The following is a 23,857-nucleotide window of genomic DNA, read 5'->3' as shown; positions in this document are numbered from 1 at the left end:
CCCGAAAGACAACACCACAAACTAGGTAATGCAGCTTTAAAGTGAAGACAACACACTCCTTCACATAGGGTCCTAGTTGGAGATTGAGTCAGCCAGCGAAAATGCAGCGAGAATGCTCTTGGGTCTCTCTACAGAAAATGGGTGGTGTTGTGGTTTTTTGTCTTTTGTTTGTTTTTTAAAGAAATGAATTCTTTGTTCACTTCATTGGCTAAAAAGTCAGACTCTTATTTATGTTCAGGACTTGTGAAAACCTGGGGTGTGACTGGATTTATTGAATAGCATTTACATCGATGTCTTAACAAATCTGTGGATCCAGAATCTGCAATAACAAGATTCCCCATTTTTTTCCTTTGCAAATATATTAACAAGCTGGTTTGGTGGGGTCATATCTAGAATCTGAGTACAAGGGAGATTGAGACAGGTGGTTTGCCACAAGTTTGTGGCCAGCCTGGGCTAGAGAGTAAGATTCTATCGAAAGGAAGGAAAGAAAGAAAGAAAGAAAGGAAGGAAGGAAGGAAGGAAGGAAGGAAGGAAGGAAGGAAGGAAGGAAGGGGAAGGAAGGAAGGAAGGAAGGAAGGGGAAGGAAGGAAGGAAGGGGAAGGAAGGAAGGAAGGAAGAAAGAAAGAAAGAAAGAAAGAAAGAAAGAAAGAAAGAAAGAAAGAAAGAAAGAGAAACCCTAATAATGCCACCTTATTTTAATATTCCCAATGAAAGTGAGAACTTTATTGGTGAAAATTACAGTGCAGATAAAATTGCTGTGTTAGGAAAAAAAACAGTTATTTAACATGAATATTCAAATCTCTACTTCTCCTTTTGAAGAAACTTGAATTTTCATCCTACATTTAAATGAAAACTTTCTTAGATATTCTATCATAAACTAAGTGTAAAGGCAGATACCACCCAAGAATAGGCCAAGTGGGGTAGAATTGTGAAGTTTTCTTTTTTTATTTCAAAATATTAATCAGTGACTAAGAAATTTCCATTTAACTGTTCTAAGATGTAAGAAAAGAATAAAAAAAGTCGCTTTGCAATCACAGACTAGTGGTTGTTTAACGATTTATTTCCACTTATAAAGCATGAACTGGAAGAAAAACAATGCACAAGAGCTTTTAGCGACTGGGAAGTTGCTTGATTGCAAACCTTCTGCAAATATGAATTCCATATTTAACTGTAATCAGCAACCTTTTAAAAGCCTCTTTTGTACTTAAAACTAGGCTTCCTAGTGCCCACATCTGTCATAATTTGGCTTCTAATGTCTAAGGAGCTCACTGCATGTGCCCTCTGTGTTCAGATTCATGAGAATAAAAGTTTATTAAAAGCAAAGGGAACAGGGGGACATCTCAGTATGTGACACTGTGAACAAATCAATCTTCCTCGAAATGATCAGCCTTTGTGTTGCTCGTTTGTTGCTTGTTTCAGCTGCTGGTCGGGATCATCCAGGCTGCTGAACTGCCTGCCCTGGACATGGGGGGGACATCTGATCCCTATGTCAAAGTGTTCCTGCTACCTGACAAAAAGAAGAAATTTGAGACAAAAGTCCACCGAAAGACCCTCAATCCAGTCTTCAATGAACAATTTACTTTCAAGGTAAATTGGGGGATTGATTTACAGCTTTTCCTCTATGGTTTTAGATTAAATACCAGTTTCATCCTGACTCATGTTAGAAGCATAAACAGCAGCTCTAACACTCACCAGTTATATTTGGAATGTTTTACTTTTTAATTTTCAGTCAGGTGAAGATTCTGCATTGTAGGTTTGAGCTATGTCTTTTCAGAACAGAAGGTAGACCTTTCCATGCCAGTACAATATCAATACTTAAAAAATCAAGGCCGACTCCATGGATATCAGAGGACTTGAACACCACACTGCACTGCCTCCAAAAATAAAGCCCAAGCTATGACTTTTCAGAGTTTCAAAGTCTCTGAAAGACAGGCCAAGTCTGTAAGGTCTATCGAAGTCAGAATGGAGAAAACTGTTCTCCAATGCTTGCTTACCTTGCTGCTATGGAGAGGTTTGAACAAGCTGATCTCCTTTTTGCTAGCACTAAAAAGGCTATGATATTCTCTAGCATCATTCCTTTACTCTAGGCTCTCTGATGCTCGTCATCATGTCGAGACGCATCAGCTGACAAACAATAACCAAGAGACATTCTGACCACATGACAACCCATCAAGACGACATGCCCTGAAAGCCGCCCGGCACCTTGTAACTCTTCGCTTGAAGTCATTCAAAGAAACAGTGCTTCTAGCGGAGATATTGAACTGTTTTAAAATGTTTTCCTTAGAACAATACATTTCTGGAAAATGAGATTTCTGTGAATATGCCAGCAGGCTGATTCAAAATTACCTCGTCCACCAGCCAGGCTTAGCAATAACATGAGCCTCGTGTTGGCAAACATTCCAGTGGGAAATGAAACAGGGGGCATGAGTCACCTCTTGAAATCTTGTTTGCTGTTTCGTGAAAGAGCAGTGTTTCTATTCTTTAAAGTCTTTGGATTTTAAGGACATAATTTTTTTTTAGTTTTTCCTTGCCTAGACCATTAAAATAGCAATATTAAGAGTCTGAAATTTTCTGGCTTAAAAATAAGTCATTGTAAGCCCTATATCAAAAAAGTTAAATATCAGTTATTTAAAATCTTGTAGATAGTAATCAATATTATTGATTTGGTTATATATTAATTTTTCAGGTTGGCTATTTCTAAATAGAATTCAAATCCTTACAGTATTTGAAATAATATTGTAGTATCCTCCTTTAGTAATTGTAAATCATTTCTTTTGAAGCATGTTTAGGGTATTATTTTACTTAGTAATGTCTGATTCCAAGAACCATATTTTACTCATATATAAATTTTTGTAATGTCTACATTATTTTATTTAATGAAAGTGGATCAGGCTATAAATATATTCGAAGTATAATTGTTTCAAGGAATTTAAGAAATATGTTGGTTTCTGCAGTGGACATTGTAAACTGTATCTTGAAATGCCTGACCACCATGCAGAATAAGTTGAGAAGCATAAGAGAATGGCTTGCAAGTTGAGTTAAATGTACTTGAAATGAACAACATTCACCAAAATGAATTAGTCTTCTTTCTGCTAAAATGAACTTCCATTTGAAGAGGGTATTAATAAAACATGATTTTAAATGCCTATAGTGGACTAGATGTTTAAAACATACTCACTTATTCTCAAAATGGCTCCACTGAGTGCAGCCATTTGCATCCTTTGTTACCATTTGATAGCTGAAGAGGCTGAGCTTGTTCATTTGCCCAAGGTCCAAGTCTACCTGACCCAAAGCACAGGCATTGCATGGACTATTCAGCATGATCAAACAGTCAAGAAATGTAATTTAAAATCATAAGGGTTTTTATAGTCCCACTCTAATGTGTTGATTCTATTGAAATTCGGATCTTTTAAGCTTATCTTGGGGTCTTCCTAAAAGAGAAAAACATTATACTTCATTTTCATTCACAGGATCTTAGAAAAATAGCCTGAGTCTGACCATAATAAATGACCAAGCTCTCCTTAGAAAGCTCAAGTATCTTATACTTAAATGGTCAAATGGTCTTTCATCCCATTCCTTCTTAATGAGAGTTCATTGAAAAATGTTGGAGCATAGAGCATATACACTGATATTACATGTATTAAAAGTGATCAGATACTTAGTACAAATCTAAACAATCCCTTGATTAGACCTTTGTGCCCACTTATTGACGTGCACCTTACTTGGACTGCACAGCTTTCCCTGGGTATTAAGAATGTCACTTGTAAACTTTTCAGATCATAACACTTATCCCAAATGGATCTGAACAGCTGGAGAATTCATTCGTTCTTGGCCTTTTGCTACTATTCATGCTAACAAGTATCACACTTACGAATGAACTTCAAGATCCACATGATAATGAATCTGTGATATTCAAAACATCAATTTTCTAGTCAGCTCATGTCAATCACTAAATTATTTTAGAAAGTATATGAGGCATCTTGTGAATTCATTTGGATCCTTTTAGACTGCTAGCATAGCTTTTGAAAATCCTTCATTTAATTCTGGTCTAGACCAATGGTTCTCAACCTTCCTTACTCTGCAACCCTCATGTTGTGGTGATCCCCAACCACATTATTTTTGTTGCTACTTCAGAAATGTAATATTGCTACTGTTATGAATAATAATGCAAATATCCGTCTTGTCTAAGGGTCTTAGGTGACCCCTATGAAAGGGTCATTTGACCACCACCACCACGAGATCGTGACCCACAGGTTGAGAACTGCTGACCTAGATGATCTGGAAAAGTCTATTGAACTGTGGCATCCAAGTGACTCGACACTTTTGAAACCAGTTATAACCCAACAATATAACTAATAACAACAATATCAATATTATTTTGCAAGAGATATAGCCAAATGCAATTGACTTATTCTTTCGTTGATCATGCGGTATTTATAGTGTAATGGGAAGATCCATTAGTGATAATAGCAACCGCTTCTAGAACATCAGAATAAAATGATAAATCACTGCAGTGGTTTTCTATTTTCTCCCAATAGTTCAAATCAAGAAATTGGCTAAAAGACTCCATGTAAAGGGAAAAATCCTGTTGTGGTTCTCCAATGTACATATTAAAAGCTATCTACAAATAGCAGGTTTCAAGCATTTGGTGACCAGGTATCTTACCCTTATCTCCTGTCATGCAGGTGCCATACTCGGAATTGGGTGGCAAAACTCTGGTGATGGCTGTGTATGATTTTGATCGTTTCTCCAAGCATGACATCATTGGAGAGTTTAAAGTTCCTATGAACACTGTGGATTTTGGCCATGTAACCGAGGAATGGCGTGATCTCCAGAGCGCTGAGAAGGAAGAGGTAGGAAAATCACTGGCATTTCTAACATGACAAGCTGTATTCATTCACCTGTTGCTGTTCAAACACTAACCCACAGAGAGGTAATCTTCCTGGAAAGTGACACGGGCCTTTAGAAACTGACAGCTGCCTAAACAGAGTCAGAGGGATTGCATGACCCTGCTAAAGTATATTTAGGGCTTCTGGGTGGAATTTAAAAGAAAATAGAGAGAGACACACACTGGGAATATAAACAATTCCTTCTTTAAAGAGATTGTGCAATCATTTTACATTGTCTGCATGGGGCTTAGAACTATTACAGTGAAATAAAAGGGTACTTTTCCCTTGATTATGTCTGCATATTGTCGCTTGCTTCTCATAGATATCAAAGCATAATGGAAAAAAAAAAACCTATAACACAGAAAAGCCAATATTAAGTCCATTTTTTTTAAGTGACTCACATCTTCATGGTACTATTCAGTGTTTTTCTCCTACTTTTAATAGCCCAATATCTTTCTGTCATTTTAAAAAAGGTCAATATCTGTAGTGCATTTACATGCCAGAGTAACCAATTCTGTTTGATTGTGCCTTGCCTGCCTAGCATAGGCGTTTTTCTATTTGAGTGTTTCAGCAGGCTGATATTAGAACAAACAGCCCTTAGCTTCTCTCGGTTGTAAAACAACTCCTTTCAGGTCCCTCTTTAGTATAGCAGCAATAATTTCTCAGGATCTCTCACATTGGTACCATGTAGTCACTCTAGCACCACACAGGTCTCAGCCTAGTTCATTATCATAAGAATCCTCTCTTTGAATATGCACCAATACAAGAAGAATCCCCCCAAAAAAAACCAATTTCTTAAGCTTTGTGATTTTATATATAACTCTTCCCTGTGCCTGAGATAATACTTGTCAACTCAAGTATGCATATGATGAGAAAGCTAATTGCTCAGTAATAGTGTTTCTATACAAAAGAGTAGTTAGATGTTCCATGAGTTCCTGTATTTTATTTGAATGTAACATGTTTACTCACTGACTGGTATTCATTAATTAACTAGCTTCTGGTTGGCTAATTGGTTGAATATGACCCTAATATATTATACCTAATAAGGCAAGGGTTCATGGCTCCCATTACTTACCTTTCACTAGGTTCATGGTGTAGGATTCTACAATCACACCCAGTAGCTTTCTGAGAAGTGTGTTTGCCTGAATCAAGGAAAATTTCCTGGTAGTCTATATCCCTCTTTCAAAGATTCCTTAAGTAACTGCAGGGTTTAAGACTTAGCGCTAAACTAATCAGTTTGCTCTAGGAAGACACTGGCTGCCCCTCCTTGGCTGCCCCCTTCTTTCTTCTGCTGTTCTCGTCTCCCATAACTTCTTGAAGACATTTGTCACCCAAATCATGGAAAACAACTCATTTTGAAAATAATTACCAGATTCCTGGAAATCCTGCTGTGCTTTTAGTGAAAATAACAGGTGTACATAACAGTCTCCAGCGGCCTCTTTTTCAGCTTCAACCTGTCCTTCATATTAACAGCTAACCTGGATGCTGGGGAAGGGCCCTACCTTACAATCACATTTCACCATTTCAATTCTAGCTAATCCATTTATTAGTCCCTGGAATAAGTCACTTAAGCACTTTCAAAATCAAATCATTGTTTTAGCCGAAAAAGTAGCCTAACATTATCCATACCATATATCCTTTATAAGCAAGATAAAATGTAAAGCTCCTCACATAGTCTCTTCATTAGAGAGGTAACTGGTTGCCTATTTTTTCTCAAGGCCTGTCTTCATTTTCCTACTCTCATTTTCTTTCTCCATCTGTATCAACTCAATTCTCTTTTCTCACAGCACTGTGCTGGCTGAAAGCATAAACACTTGGAATACATTTCTCTTTGGTCTTCACTCAGGAAGAGTAACTTTAGTCCAGTGGAGAGGCTATTTTCTCTATTGTGAAATAGAAAATATCTAAAACATAACTCATTCAACACATTTCAGCATGACTAGGTGCAGGTAGATATTTTCTCATAATAGAGGAAACAAGATCCAATTACATTTCCTAGCTCAAAAGTTCCTCGCTCTCAGTATTATGTGCTGTCCCTTTTTCTGCTACTGTTTATTAAGTGCAGAAAACAACTTTTGTGTGAGTAACCTGGTGCTCTTGGGTGGACTTTAGTTCTCATGACTTCAAAGAACTGTTTTCCCATGTGAGCTATTGTATTCTCAACCTCTGCTTCAACCATCAACGTTAAATATCATTTTAATGTCATAAAGAGTTCATAAACACCTCGGGAACTAGAAAACTTAGCCATAGGAGGCTATTCAACCAGAGACTTGGATAGAAGCAGGTTAAACTGGACCCACACAGTTCCAGCCCTGCAATGTTGATAGAGTGAAGGAAGAGCTGACAACCATTAACGTCCTAAGACAATGAAGCAGTTGCATGAGCAACAAGGTGGCGTGCTATCTTAGTGACCAATTGATGTGCAAGCAGTTTAGAAAGGGACGGGCAACTGGCTAGTGTGAAAGCCTAGGGATAAAACACAGAAAAGCACAGGTTCAGATAGGAGGAGATTTGAGCAGGCAAGTTAGGGCTCCCGGCTCTGTTAGATTCCACTTCTGCAGCGGTTTCTATCTACTTCAGTGTTCTTCAGACTAACACAATTCAAGCTGCTGACTGGTCTTGCTCCACTGCCATGTTTTCTTTGTTTTGTGTGATATGATTAACTACTCTCACTTTTCTACCTCCCCATGTTTCAATTGATGAAGGTGGAATTTGACCCTGGAGACAATACAGCTTCTCTCTCAAGAGGTGACTCCATGTAAAACCATTAGCTTTATCCAATTTTGCTCAGTATGGAGCCTCAAAATCTATCCATATAATCAACACATACAGCTCTATTCCATTTGTGAAAGGCTTCTACTATGAATGTCATCAGGCTGTCTATGTTGAATTTTTTTCATATTTTCCCTTTCTGTTTGATCATTCAAAATATAGTTTCTCTTGTCACCCAGGGCCCTATCTGAAACTAACAATCATACTTTCAAAATAATCTGCTCCTTTAATACTTTTCTCGCATTACTCCAAATACAACAATCAACAACTATGACTGCATTTCTGTTTTTATAAATTTAGCTCAGACTTTGTCTCATTCCTGCATCCAGTTCCAGGGGCATCAGTGCATTTTCGTCTGTTACATTGAGCTGCTTCTTTTTCTTCTCACCTCTTAAAGGGTATTAAGAAACGGATGGCCGTAGGAAACACGTGGGCATTTCTTCTTCATTTGCACATTTGCTCTCGTGGGCCATAAATTCATGGGCCTGGCAGCTGTTTTCTCTCTGCTACCAAGTAAAGTCTATCACCTCTTTTTGTGTGAATTTGTCAGAGTGCTTTTTAAATGATGCTCTGTAATCCAGTGCAAATGGAAAAAAAAATTGATTGCTGAATTAAAACAAGTTGGGACATAATTTAATTAGTATCCAGGCAGAAGGGGAGAAAAACTACTTTAGGTCCTTAATGGAAAATCAATTTTGCAAGAAAATTTCACATTTTTAAGCCTAATTAGAAAAACATTTACTTCACAGAAAAGCATTTTGAGAATACATATTCAATCAAATGGCAGGTCTGGGGGCTCCAGTGGTCATTTCCTTTGTAAGTTTTTGAAATGAGTTAAAGTTATTTCTTACAGCATCTTTCTGGCTAAAGATCATGAAACAACTGACGTTGTTTCTAAGCACATTTAGGAATTAGATGGCAAGTCAAGCTGTCAGCCACAAGCCCTGACACACACCAACAAACAAATGCTTTGACTGGAAATTGTTTTAAGTGCTATGCCAGTAGTAGCCTTGCCTGTCACTCACAGACCCTCACCTTTAGGAAACGCACTGAAAACATTCACTCACATCCACATCCTCTCAGGAAGATGCAGATAACGTGTCTCCAGGCAGGAGCTGTTTTTACGGTTGGCACTGAAAAAAAGCTGGGGTGGGGCAGAATAGACATATAGGAAAATCATTGTTACTTTTAGTTGATGAGTGCAAAAATAACTGGTTTTTTCCCACAAATTTTTTTGTAATGTCTTATTCACTGTCTCTTTCCTTCCCATAACCTCATTTTCATCCTGTTTCTATGATTCATGTAGAGCCTTATAGGTTAGCTTTAACAATGATTAATAGTCTCTGCTTGGAACATGAAAATGAAAATCAGAGGAATATGAGAATATGTTCTAAGGGGTATTCAAATAACATGACCCAAATCCAAATATACCATGCCTAGAAAATGTGTTGTTAAACAAAGATATGGTACAATAGATACCACTTAGCAATGCAGAAGTATTTTATAGCATATTAGACCATGATACACTTTAGAAATATTAGTATCTATATGTTCATTCTATGAGACTCAGAATATATTGATTTCACTTTATCCTACAGAAGGGTAGACTCAGGTGATAGTTCATGATGTGTCTTTGACCAGAATTTCATTCACTAATTCTATTTTAATGTATACAAAATACTGTCAACTTTATAATGTGGTGAAGAAAAATATAGGAAAAGTAAACAACTTGAAATATCTCTGACATGTATATTGTTATTGTTGTTGTTGTTAAACAATTATATGATACAATAAAGACCACTTAACAGTACAGAAGAATTATATATATATACTATACATATAAAATATACTACATATATATAGTATAATATAGTATGGGGATTTTAGACTGCACATCTCGCATACTCTCACATAATTGAGCTCTTAAACAAAATTTTAATAATTTTGAGTATTCTCCATAAAAGTAATGTAAAATGGACTCATTTAGATCAAGAATTAACCTCAAGGAAGGCACTAGATATTGTCAAATTGCCATCTCACTAGCATCCATTGCCCTATCCCACACTGTCTCCTTCTCCTTCACAGATCTATTCCCACAAAGGCCTGGCCCCTTTGTGTTCAAAGCCACCTGGTGTCCTGCTCTAGCCTTTTAATGTGCAAGCACCAGCACCTCCATGCCCACACACACACACACACACACATACACACACACACACACACACACACTAATTCTCACAACATTTTGTAGGAAAACCAGTGACCACAGAATGTTTCAGTAACTTGTCCAAGTCTACATGGCAATGCTAGAATTAAAATTAACATATAGTTCTGAAATCCACATGCTGTTCCACTATAACCTTTTTAAATTGCCTTCTTTGATCTTCTTAGCCTTAAAATGTAGCTATATATTACATTTTAATGTAAAATATTCACTTTGGCTCACTTTTTGAAACCTGTGATGATAGGTCAGTTTGCTTTAACAGCTTGGAGTTGATTAAGGAATGTGTGAGGTGATGTGGGGTGTATGAATGTCTGCGTATATTGACAGGATAGCCCTCGCAGATATTATAATATATTGTAAATATACACAAGGCAGCAAAAATCTTATTAACTGAAGCACTTTCACAATTTTATAAAGGTATTATTTTATAAATAATTGGCATGATTTCCTTCAAAATGCAAAACCTTAAAATTGAATGATACTCATTACAAAAATATGTATCATTTTTTTTAGTGCATGAATGTGAATAAATACAAGGAAAACAGAAAGGTTTTACCTTCCATGAAAATGTTAAATAAATGATTTCTTTCATTCATCCAAAACATATATTGAATATATACTAAATGAGGATGAAAAGAAACAAAAAGAAATATATTAAACAGATGGCTAGTGTGTATGGAAAATGCTAAGTCATAGTGGTAAATTTTCCTAATGTAAGATAATAACTAAAGAAACTGCACAAAGAACCAGTACAATTTGTAAACAAATGCTACGTTCAGATAAGAAATGGGAGCTACGGAAGCTCCCCAAAAGAGCTTGAGCTAGTACTTTAAACTGAATAGGGCTGAGAGACCTGGCTTATTGGTAATGGCATTTGCTGCCTTGCCTGATGATCTGAGTCCAATTTCCAGAACATATTTGGTGAAATGAGAGAGCCAAGTTTTCTGTTTTGGTTTTTGGTTTGCTTTTTTGTTTGTTTTTGAGACAGAGTCTCACTATGTAGCCCATACTATCTTGGAACTGCCTGTGTAGGTCAGATTGGCCTCGAACTCACAGAGATCTGTCTGCCTCTATCTCTGCCTCTCAAATGCTGAATTTAAAGATGTGGAACCAGCGCCCTTGAGAGGCAACTTCTGAAGGTTATTCTCTGATCTCCACAAAGGCACTGTGAAACATAGGCCCTGTAAAACTTATGTACATGTATGCCCACACAAAAACACAATAAATCTAATAAAGCCTTTAACTGGGTAGACTTTGAATAAACAGAAAAACCAAGAACAATTCCTAAATTGTTGGACCAGCAAGAGCAGGTCCAACTAAGAGTGAAACTTGAATTGATATCTGGAGGAGTAAGTTTGCAGTAAGTGACTTAGGGACAGTCTGTCCCTTAGATATTAATTGATAAATTTAGACTAAAGAGAGTAAGTTCTTAAAGAATTATACAGCAAACATGAAGCCACTCACACTCACCCCTCACACATACACACACATATGCGCACGCTGTAATGAACATTCTGCTGCTTCTCTCTCTTCTTATATAGTCTCTGGCTCTTTGTATCTTCATTTCATATACTGAATAACAGAATCCATCCTGCACTGCACAGAAAATAAACAGCCTAGCAGTGATTGAGACCCACTCTCCCTCGGCTCTGCTGCCTTGCCACTCTGCACACTGACCTCAGAAAGTACATGGTTATTTTCTGTGATGTTTTTTTCTGCGAAGCATACAATCAGCTTTAAGCATATAGCTATCAGCAAGTTGACTGAACAAATTAAAATGTAGTAAGAATTTTCCTTTGCAAGCATGTACCAACAACCATACTAGAGTTAAAGGGACTATCACTAGTGAATGTCCAGCTATCCCAGTGACCATGCTTAGAGCAAAGCCCTATGCACTCAGAGGCTACAGCGCCCATCTGCCCATTGAAGATCTTTCTCAATGTACAGAACATTATTCTTCCCGTCCAGTTCTGCCAGGGATTCTCTTTGTCATTCTGTTCCATCAAGTTGGCCCTAAGCCTTGAAGAGGCCAACAGTGATAATGAGTTGACAAGGGAATGAGGTGAAAGAATTTTAGCTACTGTGGAAAATGACCAGGTAGATGTTCTTTTGAGGCACATATTCTGCTTTTGACCAAAATGTTCTTAACATTAGCAGTGTTCTGTGGCCTCTCAAATTGCTTATTGTTGGGCAGACTCTCACTGAATTTCATGAATTTCTCATAAATTTTGATACATATTGTGCCGAGGAAATCAATTTTTTTAAAAATAGAAATGAGCGTAGGTGTTAGGGTTTTTCTTTTTATCCAAAGAATAAAAGAAGTTAGAGATTTTTAGTTGAATTTGAAGTAAGGTAGAACAAAGTTGTGGGAAGCACGGGTTGGCAAAGCAGAAACTGAGTCATGGGAGCTGAAGCAAAAACCAACCAAAAATGAAAGAACAGGAGAAAATGCCTGAAGCTAGTGCACTCTCATCTGTGTCTGATACTGGGTTTTTTTTGTTTTGTTTTGGGTTGGGTTGGGGTGGGTTTTTTTGTTGTGGTTTTTTTTTTTTTTTTTTTTTTTTGAGTGGGAAGCAAGGCAGGAGAATGTTTTGTTCTATCTTGCACATATTTGAATCTTTCAAAATGTAATCTTTTCACATGAGCTCGTCATATGTTTTGGCACAATTTTTGTTATTATCCTGTTTGTGAGTCTTCAAATTAAATGTTTTTACCGTCTGTCTTCCTCCTACCTACCCATGGGTAGGCCAATTGTTTGTATCGTGAAATCTTTAATTTACTCCACAGCCAGGGGAAGTGTCATCAGTTGGTTTGTACTAGTTGGGCTACAGAGGGAGAAGGAAGACTGCTGGCCAGTCAAGCCTTCCATAATAGAGGAGAGAGGGAGCACACAGACCCATGCCCACTTGTGAACAAGAGCTTTAAAGTGCTGCTAAGTAATTTTGTACTTTCGTTTGTTCAGTGTAAGGTTGTTATGCCCCTTTTATAGGACAAGGATTGTGCTAATTTCTGGGAATATGATGAATTAAATAGTCCCATGTCACCTGGGCAGTTATGAATCAATGGTGAGACAGAACCACAGAGAAGATTAAAACTCTAGACCCAACTATGGGAATCCAGCCATGACCCCACTTCCTCCTGGGAAGTATTTGCTCTTATTATTTAGGTTAATATTAATCTCCATGGGAAAGATTACATTCTAAAAAAAAAAGATAGTTACGTAAAGCTCTTCCAACAATATATGGTCACAGGTAAACAATAAATATTAGCTCTCTGGGGTGCTGCATATACCCACCAGAGCTCTCATTTTCTTGCACGCTGAAAAGGCATGGCTGTGCCTACTAGACTCATGTGTTTCCTTTGTGAAGACAGTGAGACCAGCTCGGGAGATACTGTTATTGTCCTCATGAGAGGAGAATGTGGCTAGCTGTCATGAGCAGGAGTCTTGGAGGTAGGGGTGGTTATGACTATCCCACAAAGGCCCACACTGGAGATGGCTCAGCAGGTGCAAATGGAAGATGGCACAAACACAGGGTAGCCGAAATTTCAGGCCTCACTAAACTAAAAGGTTTTTTGTTTTTCATCTTAACCCAGGTAGTATCAAGTGCTGAGGAGGATATGGAGAACTTTGGACTTTGTCTGTTACCAACAGAAATGATGTAACTCTTTAGAAAACAATCTCAGATTTCCTCAAAATCATAAGTGTAGTGACAGTGTGGCCTATCACACCCCAAGATATATACCTAAGAGAAATGAGTAACTGTGAGTACATGCTAGCATGTCATGTCATACTAGCATGTCATATTCATAACAGCATTTTCACAATATCCCAAAGCAGAAACAACCTACATGTTCATCAGCCGTTGAGTTGGTAAAAAGAGGATCTACCACACAATGGAATATTATTTGGCCATAAAGATACATATAGTACTGAGAGGCATGACCCTCATGGGCCACCATAGGAAAAAGCACACTGACGGCCAAGGGAGAGGAAGGGTTGGGTATGGAGATAGAGCATGGCAGCTGATGAGTATGGGTTTCTTGCTGGAGTGATGAAAATATTCTAAAATTGGTAATGGTAGCCATATAACCCTATAGATATATGGAACTGTGTGAATTAAATTTCGTATTATTAAATTATGTAAATTTTATTATATATGAATTATATATTAAGATGGCTATTAAAATCCTCAGATACTAGCACTCTGAACATGAAGCAGGAGACAATTCTTCTAGAGGTTCATTTGAGAGCTAGGGTGGTAGATGTCCCTCTAGAAATGTTTTAAAAGTTTAGAGATATTTCTTCAAATATTCTCATCTCTCTTAATATGAGGGTACTTGCTTCTAAGACCACGTCCTCGGCTTCTAAAATGCTTAGCATTGGGTCAGGACCAGGATTATCCTTTTAGAGATTACAAACTCAGGCTTGCACCATGTGTCCAGCTGATAAGAACTCGGGGCTCAGACACACTCAATTTCCACAATCCCACCTTCCCTTAGGTAGGACCTGCAGAATTAAATTCCCTAATGTAAAAGGATTGTACTAAATATCAGAACTAACCCATTTTGCTGCCTATCTTCATGTATTGGCTTATTGGAATTCCCAGTTGCTTCTTTCTGGACTTTTTAAATAACATCAAGAATTTATAGCTAGAGGAAAATCTGCTACTGTTATTTTGCTAAAGGGACATAATGTCAAAATGCCTTCTAAATACTCATCCTTATACCTTAGTGCAGCTCTCAGCCCTCATCAGAGAAGCTTCTTGTTGCAGGGACCAGAAGTTGACACGGACACTCAGAACTAGCCAAAGAACAGAGAGGAAGTGATTGACAACATGACGTTGTCAATGACGCACCTGAACAAGATGCATATATCACCCCTTCCCTGCAAGTCTTTGGAACACTGTGAAGTTGGTGAGGGCTCGGGCAGAAAGTTAGTAAGAAATAGAGATCAGAGAGGACTGCAGCGAAATACTGTCTTCTGGGCATAACGGGGCCCTTGCGCTCATGAACCCACAGTGATGGATGGCTGCCTGCATAAGATCAACACAGTTAACATTCTAGCATGGATGGGGGAGGCTCATGAGGACCAGATGCTAGCTCGGCTCTGTTGGTGATTTGATGGCTGGAGAGAGTCAGTTTTCTTCATGGATATGGCCCCAATCAGTTGATCATTCCCCAGTGGGTAGCCTACACTTATGTGCATACTGGTAGCACTGAGCAGAGTAGGTGAAAAGAGAAATGAGGATATGGAGTTGGGAAGGAACAAAGTGGGGGGTGGGGCTCCTGGGAAAGAATTTGGTGGTGGGTAGGTATGATCAATACATTACATACCATTTTCAAGAAGTACATCAATTCATCTTAAAGTTACATACAGTAAAGTACTCAGTATTAAGTTCATGGAGCTTTAAAAGCTGGAAATACAGTATAGCCACTACTCTAGTTTAAGGTACACAGCATCTGTTACCCCCAAAATGTCCTCCATGCTTCCCTCCAATTAACTGCTGGGACAGGCTCCAGGAAACCTCTTCTAAATTTTATCACCATAAACTATATAGTATTGGGCGCAAATCTTAGGAAGTTAGTGATTTTCCTATTGACAGACCGCTAGGGTTATTATTGGGGCAGAGGGAAAGATAGAAAGGAAAGAAAGAGAAAGAGAGAAAGAGAAAGAAAGAAAGAAAGAAAGAAAGAAAGAAAGAAAGAAAGGAAGGAAGGAAGGAAGGAAGGAAGGAAGGAAGGAAGGAAGGAAGGAAGGAAGGAAGAAAGAAAGAAAGAAAGAAAGAAAGAAAGAAAGAAAGAAAGAAAGAAAGAAAGAAAGAAAGAAAGAAAGGCCATTTTGTGTTGGCCATTTAATCCTGAGCCTGGAGTCTGCCCAGGAGTGTGGCTGACATACCTAGTGTCACTCAGTTGAAGAAAACTTACTTCCTTTTCCAGGCACATACCAATTGCAAATAGCTTCTTAGTTATGGGTAGGATTTTGTGTCCCGTTTCCGTTCTCAGTGCTGGGATTTTTTCTGTTTTGAACATGCCTTTGTGTATGTTGGCACAGTCTCTGTGAGGTTGCCTGTGAATCAGCCTTGTTGTATCTGAAAGATGCTACAAACTACGTATTTGGTATGCTTGGAGTTCTGAGTTTTTGCTTCACAGTGTAATGAAAGCTACTTATTAACATTATCCAGTAGAGTTAAGATACTGAGCTTTGCCAACTTGTTCCATTTTTGTCATTATAAAAATAATAATTTCTACAGATCAATAAAGCTGTCAGAAATGAGTAGCTCCAGTTGAAAGGGCTGCAATTTGAAACACAGTAGAGAAAGGACTGCAATTTGAAACATGGTATTGACCACTCTCTTAGATTTCTGTTTCTAAACTTACCTTTTATGAGAGGACTGAGGTGGGGGAGGGGAGGTGGATAGAAAAAGCCTGCACTATATATCTTCCGAAGTCATGTGATGATTAAATGTGTGCCACCAGCCCTCAATTCATCCTCTCTTCAAACAAAAACTAGTCAATATTTTGAAGAACATACCGTAACACTAGAGGTTCTCATGTGGTCTTTACAGAAATTATCTTGATCAGTCTCATATAGAACTTAGCTAAATTTCTAAACACTTCTTGCCAGGTCTGAATTTTAGCAGGAATGAAGCATCTTAATGACGAGGCCTTCACTAGAGGAAGAATTAGTCACCATTAGTTATAACTTTCAAGGCCTTGTATTAGCTGTTGTTAGAATCAGTTACCTCCATCAGCACGCTCTCTCTCAGGTGACCTCTAGAGACCTGGGTTCTTGTCACCACCACATTTCCCCATGCTCAGCTTCTTCTCTTGGATGTGTTTCCTCTTCACTACTTTAATTTTGTCATTGTATTTGTTTATCAAGCCCTTTTGGCCAGGAATGCTATTAATAACTTTAACTTAAATCTGAAATAATTTAAGTCCATTAGCTTGATGAAACCTCACAGTGCTATAGATAATTTATAAATGAGAAAACTGAGACTACTCACAGAAGCTAATGGCTTGCCTGAACTCATATAAACTACAGAGTGGTTAGAAACATAGGTATTTACCTTTTTCCAGAACCTACAGTCACTGCAATTTATTTTATCCAAAAAAAAAATCTTTCGTGTCAGAAACTTCATTAAATCCCCAATCTTGGTTGACCAGAAATAGTATAAAAGGAAAAATATAAACACATTGGTAATTAACTTTTGGAGGAAATGAGGCTCGTGTAGGGGGGCTGGGAACATGACTCAGTCAGTAAAATACCTACACTGCACATGCAGACTTGAGTTCCAGTCCCGAGCACCCATATAAAAACCACACACAGCGGCACACATCTGTAACTGCAGCTCTGGGAAGATCAGAAATAGGCAGATCCCTGGTCCTCACTGGCCAGCCCGTCCATCTGACTTGATCAGTCAGCGTCCGTTCTCAAAAACTAAGGTGAAGAGTAACTGAAAGGGCCCCAATATCGCCCTCTAGCCTCTACACACATGCATGTACGCTCCATAGAAACACGAAATGTGGTACCCTTTCTCCTTTGCCAGTTGAGGGAGCTTTCCTAAAGAAGTAATTAGGCTCAGAAGATACCTACTCAAGTGACACGCATGCTGTTTGAATCATATCTCTCTATCATTTAATGTGGTAGAGGAAACTACAGGACAATCAACCAAGGAAGAAATAAGGATGGGAAACAGCTGAATTTTCACAAGGCTTATTTAGGTGAGAACTGTTCTTTGGGGCTTCTAGTTTGAATCTGAAGTTAGTATTTATCAGGATGTGTTGCTGTACGAGTCACCATGGAATAAACTCATGGAAAAAGCCAGTCCTTAGTCACAAGAATCCAAGCATCTCTTAGATCCCTCTTGTTCAGCTCATAACGAATTCAGTGCCCCGGGCTAGAACTTAAGTAACTGGGAGCAGAAACTGGTTCATCATGTGTGATTTCCACTGGCAGATAATGCCTGAAATAACTGTGATGTCCTCTAACTAGAGCCCAGAGCCACTTGCGCAGCCATTAGTTAGAGTGCCAAGGCGAAAGAAGGAAAGTGGGGGCTGCGAGCAGACCACAGAGAGCTTGCAATTGTTTCTCTCCATGCCCTGTCGGGGTGACCCACCTCCTCTCCGTTCGGCACGCGCATCTGTGCCTTGTTCTTTAAGAAATGCTTCAGCCTGCCTCACTTCCAGAGAACTGAGAACAGAAATGGTTCTTCCAAAGTGCAAACTCTCATGTCCCTAAACAAAGATTTTGTACACAGTAAGCTAAAAAATCTCCCAAGAATCTCATCTTAAGATAGAAGTTATTTAAATATATTCTGGGCCTGTAGAAACTGAGGACTCGTCGGACCCAAATAGAAGCTACTGCTGACATCATCTTCTATGCCTCAGCCTCAGCCTTCCTATTTAAAACTCAGATTTCAAAAACAGTAAATAAATAAAATCAAACTCAGATTAAAGCCTGCATTGTTTGTACTCTTTTGTGTCTCATATTTCAAGCTTCCTGAAACTGTGTTCATGAGCAATATGTAGGATGATATGGCGGCGCTAAAAGTCTCTCTTTGGAATCATCTTTAATGTCCATCAGTGAGTTTGGTAACGTTGCCTCACTTTTGCATCCTCTCATGTGTGCTAGAAGTCACGCCGACCTGGATGTCTGATTCCAATTCTTTGCATCCTTGTGGTTTCTAGTTTGATTCAGACTCTTAAAATAGATAAACCAGAATCTCTAGGAATGAGAGATCTCAGTGGTGACTGAATTAATTAGGGGGTCAGATATCCACTCAAGTCAATAAGGAATGACTTTCTGAAGACCCCTTAGTCCAAGGAGAGAGAAGGACATGCAAGTGTGGGAAGCACCAATCAAACCTGAAAAGACCTTTCTGGAAATGTGAGATCTTTAAAAGCACATATCTAAGAGAGTTCCTGCCTCTTTGGAAGGTTTTTTAAAATAAGAATTGGGGCACAGATCTACAGACCTGCTTCAAGGTAAGGGAACAGACATGGTGATCTCCCATGAGATGATTCATCAAAAAAAAAAAAAAGTTTAAAAAGCAAAGCCATGGGAGGAAAGGAGCTGTCTCATCAATCTAAATCAAGGCTCATGTGCACTCTCTCTCCCTCTCCAGCTCCTAATCTTCCCCTGCATTTTCACAAGACCTATCACATACTCTCTCCAATTACTTTGACAAACAATGAGTTGGGGTTTTGGTTTCTCTTAAAGTAATCCACTTTTTGACAGTGAGAAAATGAGGATCGGGATTCCTGAAGCTGTGCACTGCAATGACAGATGTAGGGAGTGAGTGCTGCAGAGTGGGTTTTCATAGCTGGGCCTCTGGCTATCTTGTAGTGGAAAATTTGTAGTGGGCGGGTACCCACAGTCTGCAACCCTTAGTGGACAGTAAGATGACTATAATAAAGCCAAAGGCCACATTCTGTTGACTTTCCTACCAGGTATCAGCTTATCAAAAATATGGCAGGTTTAAAAACAAACAAAACCTTTATTTTAATAAGGAGTATTAGCACACACACACACCATACACAAAATCACTCCAGAATGTAAAGTTTTACATTATAATGAGTTCTGGTAAACAAAATTCCAAGCAGAACTGAGCCTCTGCTGTCACAGCTACATTGCCATAGGTCCTCATGTGCTTGTACCGCTTTATAATTACCCACAATAAAGGGGGCTTTGTGTACAACAAGAACAGAATGGTTACAGAGTCTGTAAGTTATATTAGGCATATTAGGTGGCCATTAGATATAATTATATGGAAAAATCCATTAGTATGTTAAGTAGAAAAAGAAAATACGAAATTACATGTATAAATATAGATATAATTGCACTAAGTGGAGTGTTAGATGCATTTGTTGTATATAATAATTTAGGAATCTATGCAATGTGAATAAATATCTTTGGATGCTGAGATTATCTTCTTCAGGGTCCCCTTTTTCACATGCCTCTAAGGAAATGCATGCACACACGGAGATGCATAACAAATCACTACTTTCTCAAATGTCAATCCAGAATATTCTAGTTTCAGAAAGGATTTGTTTTAGGGGTCCTCACTGCGAGTCCTCAGAAAGAGCCAGGGCTTCACCCACCTTGTCCCTGCTCCTTTTCCTACTCACTTTCCAAGAGCCCTGTCAGCAAGCACACACACATTGACTGAGTCTCCATTTTAAATAATAACTGGCAAAGAAAACTTTTGTAGTGGCTTTTCCATACTCTGCAATGAGATGAATCAAAATAAGGAGGTATAATTTGTTAGTGTAGTGGAAAATATACTGTTTAAGGATTTCAACAACTTGGATAAATATCATATACTCACAGTAGCCAAAATAAACTTTCTTGAAACCCGAATTATTCTAAGGACTTCTGTATTTCATGTGAGCCGAGCTGTAAGAAGGGACCAAATGATGCCTTCCTTTTTCCAGCGGCCACAGGAAACTGTGATGACTGGCACATTTGCCGCATTACAGCAGCTTCTGGATTATTTCCCCACCCTGGAGAGAGCAGGCCAGTTGGAGAGCTTCCAAACTATCCATTCATTTCTCCAAGACTCTTGACCTGCTCTGACAGCTAAGGAGATTTGCTTCCGTAGCTGGTCCACCAGAAGCTCAGGGAACGTGACTTCCCAGCTCTTACTGTGTCACTTTCTAAATTACAGCTTCCCAGTGTGACAAGTGTACCTTCCTGGGCTGGAAAGGGTTGTCTCCAGGCTAAAAGGAAGCACATTATCTCCTTCTGGGTGAATACGGAACAAGAGACCGTTGGCTGCTGAACAAAGAAAATACCGTTTCACGTTAAATTTCATATAAAAAATACATAGCACTTCCTTTTAAGTTTCCCATGCCTTTTAGATGTCAAAATCAAGTTTCTTTATAAATGCCAGGTTTAGGTAATCTAGGAAATTTTATAAAAATGATTTCTAGAGCTAGGCAGAAGGGCCAATTGATAAAGTATATGCTGTACAAGCGTGAAGACCTGAGTTCAATTCCTAGCTCCCAAGTAAAAAAAAGCCAGGCATGAGGGAATATAGTTGGGATTTCATCCCTGGGGAAAAAAATGACCTTACTGGCTGGCTAACCAGCTAAGCTAATCAGGGAGCAACATGTCCCAGGGCAGGACCCTCAACAAACAAGGACCAACACTGCTGAGCATCTATACCCAAGGTTGACCTTTGACTTCCGTATCCATATGTCCGCCCACACATGTACACACAGAGGTCATTCCTATGAAACCTACCATTTACAGAAAATAGAGGAGGAGTATCCCAGTTCACCTAAGGTCCGCATTTCCCATTCGCTTTCTTTTATATAAGTGGCTACAGAAAGAGCTCACTGGAAAGCGAGAGAGAGGTATCTTCTGAGTCAGACAGACTGGTTCAAACTGCCCAAACATGCTCTCTGCAAACTTGAAGGTGTCTGATGAGGGAGTTCCCTGTGCATTCATTTCATCCTAAATAAGACGGAGAATGTAAAACCTCAGCACAGATTATCATCAAGACCGAATGAGATCCACTACAGCAAAGCACCCAACACTAATAAGCATGCCATGGATCCTAGCCCTCCCTCTCTCTCTTCCCTCCTTCTACACCCAGAGGCTCTTCTATTATGCACATTTAGTAATAAACTGTGTTGCTTACACTGCCTCCCACCTCTTCAAATACAAAGACATCTTCGTGGATAGAAGAAACACTAAAGCTGAAAGCGGGTGCCAAAAAATACTTTCTAAAGAGCAGACCTATGACATGGACTGGATTGTCCTGCCTTACATACAAGATGGCTCATTTTAGCATAATTAAAACTCAGCTGGTTTGCTTCATATAGTATCTAGAGATCCAACACATCCTTTCCATCAAATTCCTTTTTCTCAGTGTTGGAGCTGGGTTATGTTCTCTGAGAGGTTTGTGACAAGCTATAGTTAATAAGTTTTCCATGGTGTCAAAAGTAATAATATTAACATGCCATTGTGAGTCAAATTAATTTTGTTTTGTGCACTGGCTTACATAAACGTGAATGACATTTTGAAATATGATCAGGCAGGAGCTGGAAGAAGCCAAATGGCGAGGCAGAATGAGACGTGGCCATCAGAGCAGAGAAGTCAACTGCAGTGCTCATGAGCGCAAGCGGAGAAGCATGATGGACTATGACAGCAAACTTAAGAGGCCTTTGTTGTAGATTATTTGCCCTTTTAAAAAAAAATCCTAGTTTTGTTCTGAGAGAAAAAAAAAGATATTTGATATTCTGATTCGGTATTTGACAATGAGAGACCATCATCTTGATACTCTATTTTTAGTGTCTTTTCAATACACAGATTTTTTTTTTCCTTTTTACTGTTTGCAAGGAGGAACTGTTTGGTAATAGTTTTATTGATTTTGCTAGTTTTTGCTGGATTTTAATGTTTGAAATTACATTGTGTGTGTGTAAGAGAGAGAGAGAGAGGTGCACTCATGAACATTTGTATGGCGGCGGTCAGAAGACAACTAGCAGATGATGATTGTCTCCTTCAGTCACATGGATTCTAGGGATAAGACCTAAGTCATCAGGTTTGGAGGCAAGAACCTTCACCCACTGAGCCATCTCTCCAGCCTAGAGATAGTTCTTAAGCTGAGAAGTGAACATGGCATTTTAAAGATCTAACTGTAATATTAATTTTGGATATATCAGATTACATACACACACTCCCATGACATAGATATATTTGTTGTCTGTTAATAGCTGAAAGATACATGCTATCTCATACTTATAATCCCTATATTCAAATGACTGAAGTAGAAAAATCAAAAGTTTAAGGCTAGCTTGGGTTACTTAACAAGACCAGATCACAAAAAAAAAGAAAAGAAAGAAAGAAAGAAAAAGTTTTGGATATAGCTCAGTGGTAGACTGTTTGCCTGGCCTCAAACTCCATCATAAGGGAAAAAGATGCTGAATTCAGTACTATGGGTTCTATCCCCAACCTTGGAAAAAGTATATTGATCTCAGAAAGAAAATGTTATGGTGACTCTAGGAACAGAAGAACAAAACAGCTGAATATTTTGGCATTTTCTTTGTAAATTCTAAATTTTGCCTATTTTAGCAGGACATGAAAATATGACAAAAAGGAAACTAGGATGCCCCTGAGGGGGTTATTACAGGTAAGGAGTAGACAATAGTTTAGGAGGGTTAGCCTCTTTATAGTGTAAACCTGATTGTTTTCTTTTAGGCAACAACTCTTCCTGTCCATTTCCTTCACAAATCTGTGGAAAATACTTTTTCTACCTTTAGAAATACCCTGAATGTACCACCAAAGTGTATAAAGGTTTATTTATTTTCATAAAATTAAGAGTACTGTATTCCAAGTTACACATGCTATTTAAAACCTTCAGCCTTCCTGCTAATACTGAAGCGATGCTGTCCCCATTTCACAGAGAAGGGATTCCCTCAAAGGACCATTCCTAACCTCTAAGTCCCAGTCTCTATGTCAACTCTCAATCAGCCAGACCTCAAAGCCCCATGGTCCTGGAAGCTCAAAACCTCCAAAGCCCTCTCTCTTCCCAGCCACCATTCCACTATGCCGCCATTGGCCCAGCGCCTTCCACATTTGACTATATAAAGCGAAACATAAAAGCCACGGACGTGGTTTCTCCGTGGAAGGTTTCAATAATTCAATGCTTCAACTCAGCAAGCCTCCATCTGAAGTTCATGCCTTGCTGGGAATGGTGCGGAGATGAATCAGGCGCCTCATCCGTACCCTGTGAGTCTGCAGCCAACAAAGAAGGGTTGATGCTGTGTGCAAGTGGGAAGCTAAGGGGCAGAAATGATCAAAATGTAAATTGAAATATGTTATAAAAGATGGTAGGGCTTCAATATGTTGAGATTAGGACTTCAAAAAGGAACAAGCAGGGGAAGCACAGGGAACATTTAGAGGCTGAAAAATAAGTGTATGTACAGATCTGATTAGATCACGTGAGAGAAGACTGAAAGGCAAGGG

General features: G+C 38.8%; 1 protein-coding gene across 3 annotated transcripts in view; it reads left to right on the top strand.

Moving 5' to 3' along the window:
- Syt1 (synaptotagmin 1) overlaps positions 1-23,857 on the top strand; it is a 551,311-nt gene that overhangs the window by 410,624 nt on the left and 116,830 nt on the right. For all 3 annotated transcript variants that reach the window (XM_060378023.1, XM_060378024.1, XM_060378022.1), the window contains 2 exons: positions 1,420-1,587; positions 4,686-4,853. In XM_060378023.1, the coding sequence (XP_060234006.1) occupies positions 1,420-1,587; positions 4,686-4,853 (336 nt within the window). The remainder of the gene's footprint in view (positions 1-1,419; positions 1,588-4,685; positions 4,854-23,857) is intronic.

This window comes from Meriones unguiculatus, chromosome 2 (assembly GCF_030254825.1).
Source record: "Meriones unguiculatus strain TT.TT164.6M chromosome 2, Bangor_MerUng_6.1, whole genome shotgun sequence".
In the NCBI taxonomy this organism is placed as follows: domain Eukaryota; kingdom Metazoa; phylum Chordata; class Mammalia; order Rodentia; family Muridae; genus Meriones; species Meriones unguiculatus.
This window is presented reverse-complemented; position numbering and strand designations above follow the sequence as displayed.